The sequence below is a fragment of the Anolis sagrei genome, chromosome 2 (genome assembly GCF_037176765.1).
Source record: "Anolis sagrei isolate rAnoSag1 chromosome 2, rAnoSag1.mat, whole genome shotgun sequence".
In the NCBI taxonomy this organism is placed as follows: Eukaryota; Metazoa; Chordata; class Lepidosauria; order Squamata; family Dactyloidae; genus Anolis; species Anolis sagrei.
This window is the reverse complement of record NC_090022.1, coordinates 72,751,193-72,765,817: the sequence shown is the minus strand read 5'-3', so window position 1 is coordinate 72,765,817 and position 14,625 is coordinate 72,751,193. Positions and strand designations below refer to the sequence as shown.

The following is a 14,625-nucleotide window of genomic DNA, read 5'->3' as shown; positions in this document are numbered from 1 at the left end:
GTATAATCTGCACCTCAGGTATGTTTTACTTTCTCAATAATAACATACACTTCATTTTATTCCATTGCAAATATCAGTGTCTGGTTGCTTTCCCCATTGTTGCTGCAGAAAGAAATGATGTTTATTGCTGTAACTCTGTAAAATACCACTTTCCTTACGTGTTACAAAAGAAAAGGAAAAACTCAAAAGTAAAATGAATCAACACAATGGTAAGAAATTACATTTTCAGCTTTATTTTATTTAGATTATCATAATACATTTCTATTAAGCACTTTATTATATATAAAGGAATGGTACTTTTTGCTTACACGATAACAGGATATCCAAGACATATCTGCAATCGGTTTGTTAGAAAGGTAGCAAGGGAAAAGATCAATTGTAAACTTTTGGAAGAACTCAAGAAGAGATGGTCCATCCTAAACCAAGTGGATTCAGCACATGTTCCTTTGCATTTAGGAGATGTAATCAACACTGAGAAAGAAGTAATTAGCTTTTGCCTGTCCCTCAGGGACAAATTACACGTGACCCTAAGCTGAGGTCAAGAGAAATTTAAGTCATTCTCTATCAGCTACTCTTTGACTTCTAAAATCCCCCAAAATTCCAAATAGCTGGAGGCTCCAGCTATGTGTTTACCTGTAAAACTATACATCTGGTAGGATATAGAGCTGAAAAGAATGACTGATCTGCACCACTATTCAGCATCACAACCTTCTAATCGGGATTATTTTTTTCAAAAATAGATGTCAGCACTTATATATACTTGTGTTTTGCCCCTCATGGTAATGGGAGTCATGCTTTATCCACATTGATCATCCCAAAGCTATCAAAGTCCATTTAGCTTATTCTTCCTAGGCTGCTGGACTGAAAAATGTGCCCCATGTCAGACATACTGAGCCATGTTGCATTTAATGGCTTCAGAAGAAACCCTGAAGCTTCTTCAAAGTCCTAAGAGCCCCTTTAATTGTTCACAGGCCATGATGATTCCTTCTGTCCGTGAAGTTTCATTTCCAGCAAACAATTATATTGGGGTCATTCTCCAATCTTTCATCCAGCTCCCGATAGCTCATTCCTATGAAGGAAGCACAATATAACAGTGAAAGAGGATATTCAATATTAATCTGACTTCCTCAGCAGAATTTAGGTGACACAAGAAGAAAGAGCAACTAGTATGACAAAGAGAAACAGGTAAAAGTGTTCTACAATAGACATGTTTTCTATTTGTTATTTTCTTGCTCGGTTTGAGTGTTGGACTATGATTTTGAAGACCAGTTCAAATCCCCTCAGCCATGGAAACCCATTGTATGATCTTCAGCAAGTCACACAGCCTCAGAGGAAAGCTAAAGCAACTCCCATCCCCCTGTGGACAAATATTTAAAAAGTCCATAAAAGGTTTGCCTTAGGGTTGCTATTAGTGTTGGGTGTCCCTGGGTGGCAAGAAAAGTCCTTGTGGTCTTTTTTTGAGTGATGGTCACTCCTTGGGTTAGTAGGTGTCTTGTGGCCAAATTTGGTGGCAATTCGTCCAGTGGTTTTTGAGTTAATGTTAATCACACAAACGAACGTTACATTTTTATTTATATATATTCAGTGCCTTATGACTCTACAGTAGTGGTTCCCAACCTTTTTTTGACCAAGGACCACTTTGACAAGGGTCTAGTCCCCAACATTCGAACCAAAAGGGTTATGAATCAGTTTTTGTTCAATTTTAGATTTTGTTTGGTTATTTCAGGTGCTAATTCAGAAAATTGCATTGGATAGACCACATTGGTTCTTGTTTGTGATACAGAACATATGTCATCCAGTAGTCAGCATCGCTTTAGTTGTAATGGTGTAGTAGTTCTTGCGGACCACTGGTGGTCCACAGACCACAGGCTGGGAACCACTGCTCTTCAGCAATTTGAGAAAGCAGAGACACATACCTGTTTTACAGCAAATTTCATCATAGCTATGGCAGCCTGTATACAGTCGTGCTGGATGACTTCTTTCATCCCGAGAGATTTTTACAGGGTACTTTTGGAGCCGTCGAATAAGGCCCTTCATCAGACCAAATTGGATCAGCTTCCTGGAAAAGAGAAACAAACTGCTCATAGACAAGCTAGGCAAAACAATGTTCAGACAAGGCTTACTACTTTTTTTGTACTGGTCTTCTGTTGAGCGAGATATGCGGCAATTCTGAGGCTGCTGGTGAATGTTCCAACCCTTTTGGCTGCACAATACAGTTAATGGACAATGAGTGCAGATAGCATTTTTTCTGAGGACTTTATCCTAATCCTATCATTTTGTCTGTTATTTTAATCCTTTCTATAACGTTTTTGTGCTGTTAATATAAACATGATATAAGAAAGTGCTGGAATAATCTAATGGAAATTTAGTATTTCTCAATTAGAATAGCACTGAATCAACTATTAAATGCTAATGCGACAGACAAATCTCATTAATTTAATGGATCTACTCTAGTTGGAACTTATTTTTGCAATCAAGTCAACTTTGACCTATGGTGGCACAATGAATGAGAGATCTCCAAGAGCAACTAGATTTAGACCTAAATGAAATCAATTACCATTGTTTATTGGAATATATTCCAGAGCTAATGTTCATCCCATATAAAATTGAAAGATAGATGCAACAATTTAAATATTGAATTTCATGATGTTATCAAAGTCTTGAAAACAATTCTCTTCTATTTGTGGGCAATACTTGTAAAACATTGTTTAAGATTTCATCAGGCCACTGTTAGTCAGAAAAATTACTTTGATGGCTAAGTCAAGTTTGTGGGCCACCAGTGAGCCATTTCTACTTTACAGACATAAGATTATTTTCTGCTCCAAGCTCTGCAACATTTTCCATGTGCCTTTCATCAAGGGCCTTCTCACAGCTACTACTGGTATTATTATTATTAAGGCGATAGGTAATTTTGGTTTTGCTTCCCTATTTGCAAAACTGAGTGTTCCTTTTTGTATTCCTACAACTGGGAGAGTAGATTTTTCTCAAAAACCTCGCAGAGTCCTAAAATGGTGGGGTAACGAGGCAAAGGGTTCCTTGGTGAAGTTCATGAGCCTGACACCCGATTCTGTAAACCTTCTCCAGCCTTCTAAAAATTGTTGTGAAAGAGACCATTGGAAAAGAAAAACATTGACACTCACCTGCCACATAAGCTAATAATTGTTAAATAATAATGTTGCAAAGAGGGGAGAGCACAACCTAACCTTTCATCCACTCTCTGGATTTGAAGAGTATAGCGGCAAATGAGATCTCGAACGGTCGTGCCAGGGCTTAGCCCACAGTACAGCTGGAAAATATCTCTCAGACTGGGTCGCTTGTTACCTATATAAAAATCGTAGTAAAATAAAATCAAGACACTATTCGGAAACATTTGGCAATCACAAAAGCTGGCAATCCTTTAATAAAATTATCTCGTGTGCGCACATAGAAAATATCACATGAAAAAATTAATATTTCATAATGGCATTTATGATCTGTAAGGTGTATAAAATTAACAAAAATACCCTTCATATGAAAAGTTTCATTGAAAAATGACAAAGTTTATCGAGTAATAACTGGACCTAAAAAGAACCCACATCTAGTAGTAAATTGGTAGGCTAAGTGCAAATTCATAAACACTGCCAAATGTGGTCCACAGAAGTGCTGCTTTTAATGATGATACCACCAATTAAATAGATACATTTACATTTCTTTGGAGCTGGAGATCAGCCAGTGGCAGATGTATGCAAGTCTATGCCAAACAACATTTTTCATATGATTAATTCAGTGGTAGATTCACAGCTCTGGAAATCCACATCTATAATAAAGTCTTTCACTAAATAGCCTTATGCAAATAACACTTCATTTTATGCTGAATTTCTAAAGTGATGTTAACAAGAAGAGGAACAGCCAGTTTTCTAGGTAGGGATAAATATTTGATAAATGCTTCTAGTTAGCTAAATCCTTAGATTGCAATCCTATGCATACTTCCCCAGATGTTAAGCCCCACTGAACTTAGTATGGTGTATCTCCTGCAGTCTGAGACCCAGGCTTCCATACCTGGCTTTGTGACATATGAGAGACATTCGTCTTGGAGACTTTTATCATCAACCAGGTCCTGGACTTTAGGAGTGGTGCAATACACATTGGAGTACTGAGAGGAAAGTGAGATATCTGTCAGATTCAAGAGAAATTCAAACTGAAATAAAAATCACAATGATTCCTTGACAAGAACATCCCAAAGACAGTACACAGTATAATCTGCATAACCTCTGGGCAAAAAAATGGGAAAATTAAAACTGCAGGACAAAGCTGCACCTAGCACTAGAATAGAGTATTAGTACGTGCCTACTGTAAGAACTTTGCAAAAAAGTATTTCTGGAAAAAAAACTCAACGTGACCACAAGTTGGACAATTAATACCTCCTGCTGAAAAAACTATTTGAATGCAGGGGAATTGTGGCTTTCATTTGTCACAGCTTCTTAAACTGTGGCTCAATGATGGAGTCACGAAAGATTTTGCAATAGTTAAAAAAGTCTCCTCGGGGAGATAGGGTGGGTAATAAATAAAGTATTATTACTATTTTTTATTGTTAAGAGGTTTTTAATGTCACCTAGTGGCCATTGTAGACATTTACATGAGTCTGTTAGCTACAACTTGCAGTGTTTATACTGGACTCTGCAGAGAATGTTTCAGCTGTCCTTCATAAAAAGGAAATCGGCCTATTTAGCAAGCCTTGCAAATACTGATGCCTCAAATGTTAGACTTGTTTCTGGGTATATTTCACCTGCTGATTCCAAAAAGGCACCTGTTTCTTCCTATCAGCTTTAGTTTTTGAGATACAAAACATATACCACATACCAGTTGCCATCTGCTCACCCATAGAAAACTATGAAAACCATATCTAAGAAAGTAGAGCCGATGCAGTCTATCCAACGCAATTTCTTTTGAAACAGTGCCCCAAATAAGGACAAAATCCAAGGCACTAAGAATTTTTAGGAGATTGGGCTGTGTTATCAGTAAGTGCTTGATTTTATACTTATTTTATATAATCATATACTTTGGGTTGCAGAAAAACTTCTGGGTGGAAAGGGGTCTTGAGTAGAAACCCTGGGCTACATTAATTCATATCGAGAGTAAAAAAAACAACAGTAATCAAAGTAAAAAGAAAACAGATTTACAAATGTCCCAGAGTACTGTTAAATTGCACACAATCTTTTCTATAGAACATTGCAAAATAAAACACATTTTAAAACTGTTATACATTGAAACTGTCCATAGAACTTGGAGCCCTGGATTGTGGAGTTGTCACTGCATGATCTAAATCCACAAACAATTAATCTCTTTTCTTTTGCTATTTGTTCTTGTAGCAATTGCATCACACTGTAAATAGATGAACTAGACACCAATTGCTTAAAATCACCAAGTCCCTGATTTTGAACCCCTTACTCACCTGAAGTATGGAAACGAGAGTCACTACTCCATAGTACCTAGAAAACATCAAGGTTGTGAGACATTAACCAAGAGACTAAATTTTATACCTATGGCAAAAATAAAAGGAATGCAAGAGACACTTGTATGTAGTGGTACAAACAGTTTCCAAGAATATTTGTTGTCCTTTTTAGACACATAGCACAACCATTTGGTTGGGAGTGTTTTCAGTATACTTGAAATATATCAGTTGTGCCCAAAATAGTATTAGATGAGTGGTAGAAAATGTGTGTAATTCCCAAAATAAACAGAACTTAATTTCTAAGATTGGTGTGATGAGATTTTATCCTTATCTGACAAGCAAAAAAAAAGTGAGTGTTGAAAAGCTAGGAAAGAAGTTACAGGTTTACATGCTGCAGCAATAAGAAATGTGAATGAAATCCCAAATAAGCTGAAATAGCTGGGATGATAAATGAATCATCTGAAGCACGAGAGGATCATTTTCTTTTTTTACAGCATTCTCCCTCTCCTTCAATTTTCACAAACACTATAGCTTGCAGGGAGGGGAAATTTGATCCCAGCATCAATCTCAATTGCTTTTAGCCACAGGAAAAACATTCCTATTGACGCCAACAGAAACGTTTTCTAGAGCTGAAAGCAACATGCTGGGAGCACTTTTTGTTGAAATTGTAGCTGCCTGCTACTATCCTAATAAACAACCAGGCCCTTGCACACCTCCCATTGATGTTTAAAATCTATTGTGTTCAAGTGAGACCTTTTCATATTTGTTTCTTTGTATTACATGGATTTATTTCTCAATCCAGGGACACTGAATGGAGAGAGCTAAATGAAGAGGAGAGCACAACATCACAGAAGCCTTTTGCTCAAACCAAGCAGTTCACTCTCCTTTTTGCATCTGACACTCACAAAAGGTTCTGGATGGCAATGCGAACCAAATTAAGCTCCACATCTGCTTCGGCTGAGATTTTCTGAACATGCCGGAATCCATCAATGTAAGGCAAGATCTAGAAGGAAAATGCCAATAAAACAAAACTAAACAGAGATGCACGAATTGAGTCCCCACGGAGAGGAAGGCAGGATATAAATAAAGACAATAAATAAATAAGCATGTGAAGAACACTTTTCACAACTTAAAATGTGAAGACAAAACAAGACAATTCTGGTGAAGAATCTTTATGCATAATGATCACTGAGAAAATATCTCATCAAGAGTTTATGAATACACGAAGACACCCCCACCCCAATAGTATGAGACCTTAACCAAAATGAAAACATCAAGATGAACTATGCACGCATTTACTCTAAAATATATTCCATTTAACTGTATGTCATGACATGTGAACTAGCATTTAATTCTGTGTGGGGAAAGTGTTGCGCTCCAGACTCGAACTGCCATACAGCATAGCCAGTGGTACAGGATGATGGCAGTTGCACTCCAACTATATCTGGAAGGTCATACATCGTTCTCCCTAAAATATAGAATCGGGCTTGACAAACAGAGACTTCCCAGTGACAACCCAATGATTTAGAGGCCAGATTGCTTCATAAACCTTTTGAGGTCAAATCAAGATAATTTTATTTTAGAGGGCAGCACTTGTGAAAGAAGTTGTGACTGATGTTGTAGCATTATTTTGTAAAATCACAGCAAGGGACAAGCTCCCTCCCTCCCATGTGTACTCACCTGCTGAGTGGTGAGGTCCCACTGGGAATTGTAGAAGTCATCCTTGTCCTGGGTGAAGACAGGAACATCATACTCCTGCACAATGGGGGGATCGGGGCGCTGCTCAATCACTTTCAGGTGGATGGTGTTGGATTCGTCTATAGGAAAGAGCCAAGTAAGATGAAGGGGATTTGTGGGATTGGGACTGGCAGGCTACTGGACTGCACTGTTGCTTCTCCATAGGAACAGTACAAATGATCTGGTTGCTGTGGGTTTTTCAGGTTGTATGGCCATGTTCCAGTAGAATTCTCTCCTGACCTTTCACCTGCATCTGTGGCTGGCATCTTCAGAGGTGAAATGTCAAGAGAGAATTCTACTGGAACACGGCCATACAGCCCAATAACCCCAAATCAACCCAGTGTTTCTGGCCATGAAAGCCTTTGATAATAAAACAACCTCTACCTTCCCTACCCATCCGAAATCTGAATTTCAGTGCATCAAACAGGCCAGCTGGATGGCCAATGGCAAGTGATGGGGGAAAGAAATTTTCCAGTGAATCATTCTTTAGCTATCACTTTGTTATCCAACTACTGCAGTTAGTACAGAGTAATCTAAAATTAAAATTCTAAACTCAGATCATTCAAATAAAGACCACTGGAACTTTCTTTTCCAATAAATGTAACAAGAAACATAAGGATTCTTTACAAAAATCTGCTTCTTCCAAGAAATCACAACCTTGCATATCAATGTTTTTTTAAAAAAAGCTGCAATCTGCATTAATGTATTTGTTAACACTACCTATGGGTAGAGTGCATTTTCCAGTGGCATTCAGTTCCTCAAGTAAGATGGTCATGATGGGTATCAACTTTTGCTTGCTGTCCTCCTTGGAAATGAAGCCACTCTCCAGCTAGGAAAGAACAAAAAAAACCTACCATAAACTTAAATGAACATATGTTACACTAGCAATACAGTGGACAGAGAATATTCCACATATAGAAAATAAGGTTTCTTCACGGAGAATATGTCTGTAACTCTTTTACAATCATGACAAACATATTTGTTTACATTGTAATAAATACACTCTCAGCAGTACAATAGGTTCCCCCACATTTGCAAGGGATACAGGTCCAGGACCCCTGTGAAAGTGGGGAAACCATTATTTAAAAAGTGCAAGGGGTTTTTTTTAGCTGAGAGAACACTTGTCTACATCCTCCAGTGCAACTGTGGAAATTTACTAATGAATTGTCCTGGATGACCTACAAATAGGTAGGGAAGTTTTCTCTCTATGACTCTCAGGTTCTGAACATACACACCCTTGAAACAGTAACAGAAATACATAGTTTTTGAAACACTAGAACAGCTGCAAGGAACAAAGTAATTGTGGGCTACTTATTCTTTTTAACGACTACAGGAATAATCTTGGGACAAAGCAGGTAAACACTGACAATTTACAAGCCTACACAGTTTACTGAAAAGATAGTGCAGTTGTTTAAAAACAATTGCAAATTACATGAAGAGGCAGTGGGAATGTGTCACTAATGACATCACAGGTGCTGTCCAATAGTCACATAATATTTATCACAGTAGAAATGATTGTATGTTTGGTTGTTCTGTTCCAAAGTTTATCAGGCACTTTTCAAGTGCTGACAAAAGTCATGAAAAACCCAGCCTGCCAGCAATAAAAAAGCAAAATAAGATAAATCAAGGACAAGTGTGCTTCCACATTACTAAAATCATGTAACCCATCTACACCCTTGGCAGGGAAATTTATACTATGTCTAACCTCTAGAGTGGTAAGATAACCTGCCAGTTTCTTCACAATAGGCTCTAATGCACAGGTCTTTGCTCTGGCATCACAAACAAAGCCAAGGTTGAAGAGCAAGGCATTCCGGCTGTATTTCTTATGTTCAATACACACTGGGCACCCAATTAGCTTTTTATCCATTGCTGTGCTGTTAAAAAGAAATAATTTCATGGTTATTAAATGTAATTTCAATAGCATTTACTTTAGCAAAGTATGCAATGTACTATGTAATTGCATTTGAAGAAGCAAAAACGTGTGACAATCCTATATTAGTTCCTCTACAATCTAAATTATTTTATACATTAGAACTCCCTGCTATGTTTAATCTATTTTGCTTCATCTAGATTTTCCCAATAGTTAGTTCCATCTGTCTTTGGATCAGGCATGTAAAGATGCAAGTTTCAAGGTGTGCATTCCTAATGGGGTGGGCAGATTTTGAGCACAAATGGTGTTACAAATCCGATTTTCATATGTAGTCTGGTAGCAAGTGTGATATACTGTACATATTTTCTCAATTCTAAGACACACTCTTTCCTATATAAACATATCTAAACATGGGGCCTTTTTATATATGTAAATAAAGCTTCTTTTTCTTTTTCTGTGGCACTGAAATTAGTGTATGTCTTACAACCAATGGTGTTTTAGAACTGAGGAAGTATACATTTTGGTCCATCTACCTACCTGGCCCAGCAAATGGAAGAAACTAATAGGCTAAAATCCATACACACAGATCTCTAGTTGCTAAGTGTATGCATAATTAGATTAGGTCTTGTACCCACTGAGTGAATTACCTGTAATTTACCATTTATCAAGAGGGTAAATTTCTTAAAACTACTACTAGAACAATGATTTCTTCTTATTTCTTTCCTAGTATCACATTTATTCTGTCCTAGACAGAATAATTTCATGTTCTCAGTTTAATATTAAACAGTTTACTAGATGGCTTGAATGGCAAACCTACGAATTCATCTATTTACCACCCCATTTCAGAGATGGTGACTTTGAAGTAAGTCTAAATAAATTCAATATGAACAATTTTGCAAGTAAGAAATCTTGGTTATTTCTTTGACAAAAACAGAAGTAGCCATGTATTTACACAATTGAGACCAGGCAAATTATAGAGGCAGAAAATCTCAGAACTGTTCTCACGTCCTGACAATCTAATTGAGGACAGGAAACTAAAGTTAAAGATATGATGTTAAATGAGCATGACAAAAGGACAATTAATATCTTATAACACTCACATGGCAACAACTAAAATTTTTTTGGCTGATTTCCAAAATTAACACACTTCCCTCAGAACGTGGATGCATTATTTGTAAAATGTAAAATGAAGTTTTGATCTCTGAGGTCCAGGCTACCTTTGGCTTTCCATTATGATTCCTAATTAAAATGTTCACTTCTTTCCCCAGTCTAATCTAATGGTATATAGAAGAAGACAAGACTGCTTAATTTCGATTTGGAAACATGCTAGATCAGGCTTTTATATATCCATGCTATATGTACTGGAAGCAACAGATTACAAATTGGAGGGATGGAGGAAGAGGGAAGAAACTGCAATGGCTGGGTGGTGAAGGGAAAAGCTACATGCCCAAGTTGCATTCATATTACATATAAATCCAAAGCCTTTTGTTAGTTCTGATGAAAGTAGATCCATTCAATCATTGGGATATCCCTATGTATTGACCAGAATTCAACAACGAATTGAACAGATTTACTGTAGTTAGAACTAACCTACAGGGGGTAATCTATAACATTTAGATCGGGCATCCTCAAACTGTGGCCTTCCAGTTGTTTGGGCCTCCAACTTCATTTCTGACCATTGAACAAGTTGGTTAGGGCTTCTGGGAATTGGAGGCCAAAACAGCTGGAGGGTCACAGTTTGAGAATGCCTGCTCTAAAAACACTGCACTTCTATCAGTTTCTGTCCTGAGCTGAGCTTGCCAACAGATACTAAAGTGCTAATAGGCAACTAATTGAAATGACACGAGAGTACTCCCTGGGAATTACAGCATGGCCCATTTTATCTTGCATTTTGTTAAATCAGCACACAATTGAGACCAAGCAAATTATAGAGGCAGAAAATCTCAGAACTGTTCTCACGTCCTGACAATCTAATTGAGGACAGGAAACTAAAGTTAAAGATATGATGTTAAATGAGCATGACGAAAGGACAATTAATATCTTATAACACTCACATGGCAACAACTAAAAAACACCCATTTTTGTCCATAATCCTGGGAAAGACTTACACTGTGATGAGCTTGTTTTGAAGTTCAGGCTTAGTAATGATATATACCTGAACTGTGTCAAAGAGCTCTCGGGAGATGAAATCCTCTGGTACCTGCAGGGGGAAGAGACCACTGCAAGTAAATAAAAAAGCTAAATGAAAAAAGAATGCGAATTTAGAGAAACCACAATTTCTAAGATAAGGTAACATCTCAAAATATGTTTTTATAAGCCTTTCTCACTGCCCGTTATATTAATATAAACACTAAGCGTGTTTCTGCAATTATAGTAAATATTTTGTTTTAATTCCCTGCACAATACATGCAACCTGGACAAAGCTTTCCCTGTAGCGGCGCCTTGATTATGGAATGACCTCTCCTTAGAGGCCCCATTAGCCCATACCTTGACATCATTTAATGAACATCTTTCAGAAGTGCTTTAGTTGAGTATTCCTGTATGTCAGGAAGCTGGATTAGATGGCACCTGTGGTCCCTTCCAATTAAGAGTGCATCTACACTGTAGAGTTAAGGCAGTTTGACACAACTTTAGCTGCGATGATTCAATGCTGTGGAATCATGGGAGGTGTAGCTTACTGAGACAGCAGCACTCTTTGGCAGAGTGGAGTTTTTGTAAAAGGTTTTGTAAAACTACAACTCCCATGATTCCATAGCATCAAGCCATGGGAATGAAAGTGGTGTCAAACTCCATTAATTCTACAATGTAGATGCACCCTAAGATTTTATGATCTGGTGATTTCAGTGCCAAGTTATAACAGCTTAAAAATTAAAACCATTGTGGTTTCACAATTTTACCCAGCTTATATCTACATATGTATTTAATTTTGTTTAATTTGTTAGGCATTTTCGAATGTTCTTATCATGTACATTATTTTTACTGCTTCATATATTAAATGATTTCAAATAGTTTAGATTGTTTTTATTGACATGGCCTTAAGATTTGGGGCAGGATATAAGCAAAAAAAGTCTTGGTTTTTAAATGAAGGAGGTATATTCTCCCATCCTTCCAAAGTTATGTACAGTTAGAAAATGAGACGAAAACCATTCTTCAAATAGTGGAGCATAGCTGTAGGAAAGGGTGTAGTTGAGATGCTGTTTGTGAAAAACAAGGACCTCAGAATAGCTGTAGAGCCCAGGTTTATCATGTAGAAAACCTCACCTATAAATCCAAGCATTTTTAGTCTAATGCAGAAAACATTTTGTCTAAGATCCTGGACTGCAGCTGCCAATTCTAATAGAAAAAACTAAGCTCAAAGGACAAAGTGCCTGGGGGCCCTTCCACACAGCCATATAACCCAGAATATCAAGGCAAATATCCTACAATATCTGTTTTGAACTGGGTTATCGGAGTCCGCACTGCCATATAATCCTGTTCATAGCAGAAACTGTGGGATTTTATTCAGCTGTATGGAAGCGGCCAGGGACAGTATAAGACAGAACTGATGTTTTCCCTGCCAGTAATTCTAGCGTTCCGTTTAAACACCCCAAATCATTGGTATTACAAACCTGGTATGTTATTTTAGGTCCAAGTGTTGGATGGAATTCACTGAAAAATATGCACTCAATTCTGCTGCTTATTTCCATGTTGATAACTACAAAAGATCAAACAGAGAACTGATGACAAATGCCCCACTGAGTATCTTCATTTTAAATTCTGAATGATAACTTTTCAGACCACATAAACTACCTTTAATTTCCTAATAACATCCTGTCTGAAAGGCCTGTAAATTTTCTGACCATTTTGTAACTTCTGGATCACGAATAAAGGAGTTAACCTGTCAATGTCCTCATCTACACTGGTACTGGAGAGAGTGGTTTCGCTGTGCAGGTAAAATTCCTGAAACCAGCTAGAGGCCCGAATGGGGCTTATTACACAAACCACAGAGCAGATTACGGGCCTTTGTCGTGTTTTTGTGGGAGTTTGTTGACTGGCTGCAGCAGTCTGAGGCTAGCTTTGAGCTGTGTTAAACAGAGTACCTGCTGTTAGGAATTGTGGGAGTTGAAGTCCAAAACACTTGGAGGGATGACATTTGCCCATGCCTGGTGTACATTTTGCTCATTCCTTTATTAATTTATATATTGCTTTATCTCTTCATACAGAGACTCAAAATGGATCAAGCTCAAAAATATTACAACTTAAAATACACTATAATAAAACCATATATTGTTCTGTATTATAATATACCGACAGAAGTAATTACATTTTATATATTAATATTACTATATTACATTATTATTACATGTTATTATATTGTATTGTTAGTAGTATTATATTGTATTACATTATATTATCATCAATATTATATGTATACACAATGCATTATATTAATAGCATAGCACAATATTAGTATTATATATTACTATATTCTACTATACCACTATACTGTAATATTATTAGTAATATTACATGAACTATACAAGTATTATATTAGTATATTGTACTATATTATTATACCAAAATATATAAAATACACTACCAGTATATGTTTTGCGACAGTTCTCACCATCGGCTCTACTTTGAATTTAAACCATTGTTTTATATGCTAGTGGTTTTGATCTTTTATTGTATTGTGTGTTTATTTTATGCGTTGTTCCAGGCACATTGTGCCGTATGTAAGTATATATAATATATTATATTATAACATTATTTAGCAGTTTGAATCAGGGGAGCAGGGTGAGCTCCTGCTGTTAGGCCCAGCTTCTGCCAACCTAGAAGTTTGAAAACATGCAAATGTGAGTGGATCAATAGGTACCGCTACTGCGGAAAGGTAACGGTGCTCCAGGCAGTCATGCTGGCCACATGACCTTGGAGGTGTCTACGGACAACGCCGGCTCTTCAGCTTAGAAATGGAGATGAGCACCAACCCCCAGACACGACTAGACTTAATGTGAAGGGGTAACCTGTACCTTTTTACTATTACATTACAATGTTATTATTTGTATATATTATTATATTGTATATCTTGAGGAGCTCCCAAGTGATGTTGCAGGATTATTCCTTATTCCTTGCCTAAGAAAACCCAATGACATCCATGGGGTCACCATAAGTAGGCAGGCGCGTTGAAGGTGCTCACAAACCTGAAGTGGAGACTACAACCACTACTTCTGATGGGCTCCACTCAGTCTCACATGTGAGGGCAAAAAATATGAACTGCTCTTTAAAAAATGTCCTTAATAAACTCAATTTGGTTCTCATGTTAAGCTAACAGCCATGGTCAGAGGCTGCTCCTCTCTGGGCCTTCGCCCCGGACAGAGACTGAGGGCGACTGAGCCCTCTAACCGCTTGGTCCCTCCCAAGATGCCCAAAGCCTCACTCACCTGACGCCGAGGAACCTGCTCTGCCAACCCGAGCATGCGCACAGCGAACCCCAAACAGGTAAGGCGTGTGGAGGGCTGAACGCTCTGTTGTACTGCGCAGGCGCGAAGGGGGCGTGAGTGGGGAGGGCTGGAGACAGTCGGAGAACCACGCATGCGTGCATTTTGGC

General features: G+C 37.7%; 1 protein-coding gene across 2 annotated transcripts; it reads right to left on the bottom strand.

The window, feature by feature from the left end:
• Positions 1 to 217: 217 nt before the first annotated feature.
• NPRL2 (NPR2 like, GATOR1 complex subunit) lies at positions 218 to 14,569 on the bottom strand. 2 transcript variants are annotated; one of them, XM_060765783.2, is made up of 12 exons: positions 14,459 to 14,569; positions 12,647 to 12,732; positions 11,147 to 11,238; positions 8,874 to 9,042; positions 7,889 to 7,997; positions 7,112 to 7,248; positions 6,337 to 6,434; positions 5,432 to 5,468; positions 4,039 to 4,132; positions 3,204 to 3,321; positions 1,917 to 2,059; positions 218 to 1,069 (listed from the first exon to the last, which is right to left on the bottom strand). In XM_060765783.2, exons 2-12 carry the CDS (start codon positions 12,722 to 12,724, stop codon positions 1,002 to 1,004), a joined length of 1,143 nt encoding a protein of 380 aa, XP_060621766.2. In that variant the 5' UTR covers positions 12,725 to 12,732; positions 14,459 to 14,569; the 3' UTR covers positions 218 to 1,001. The 2 variants fall into 2 exon arrangements, with proteins under 2 accessions (XP_060621766.2, XP_060621764.2); XM_060765781.2 differs by lacking the exons at positions 11,147 to 11,238; positions 12,647 to 12,732; positions 14,459 to 14,569 and adding an exon at positions 11,093 to 11,142.
• Between the last annotated feature and the right edge of the window lie 56 nt (positions 14,570 to 14,625).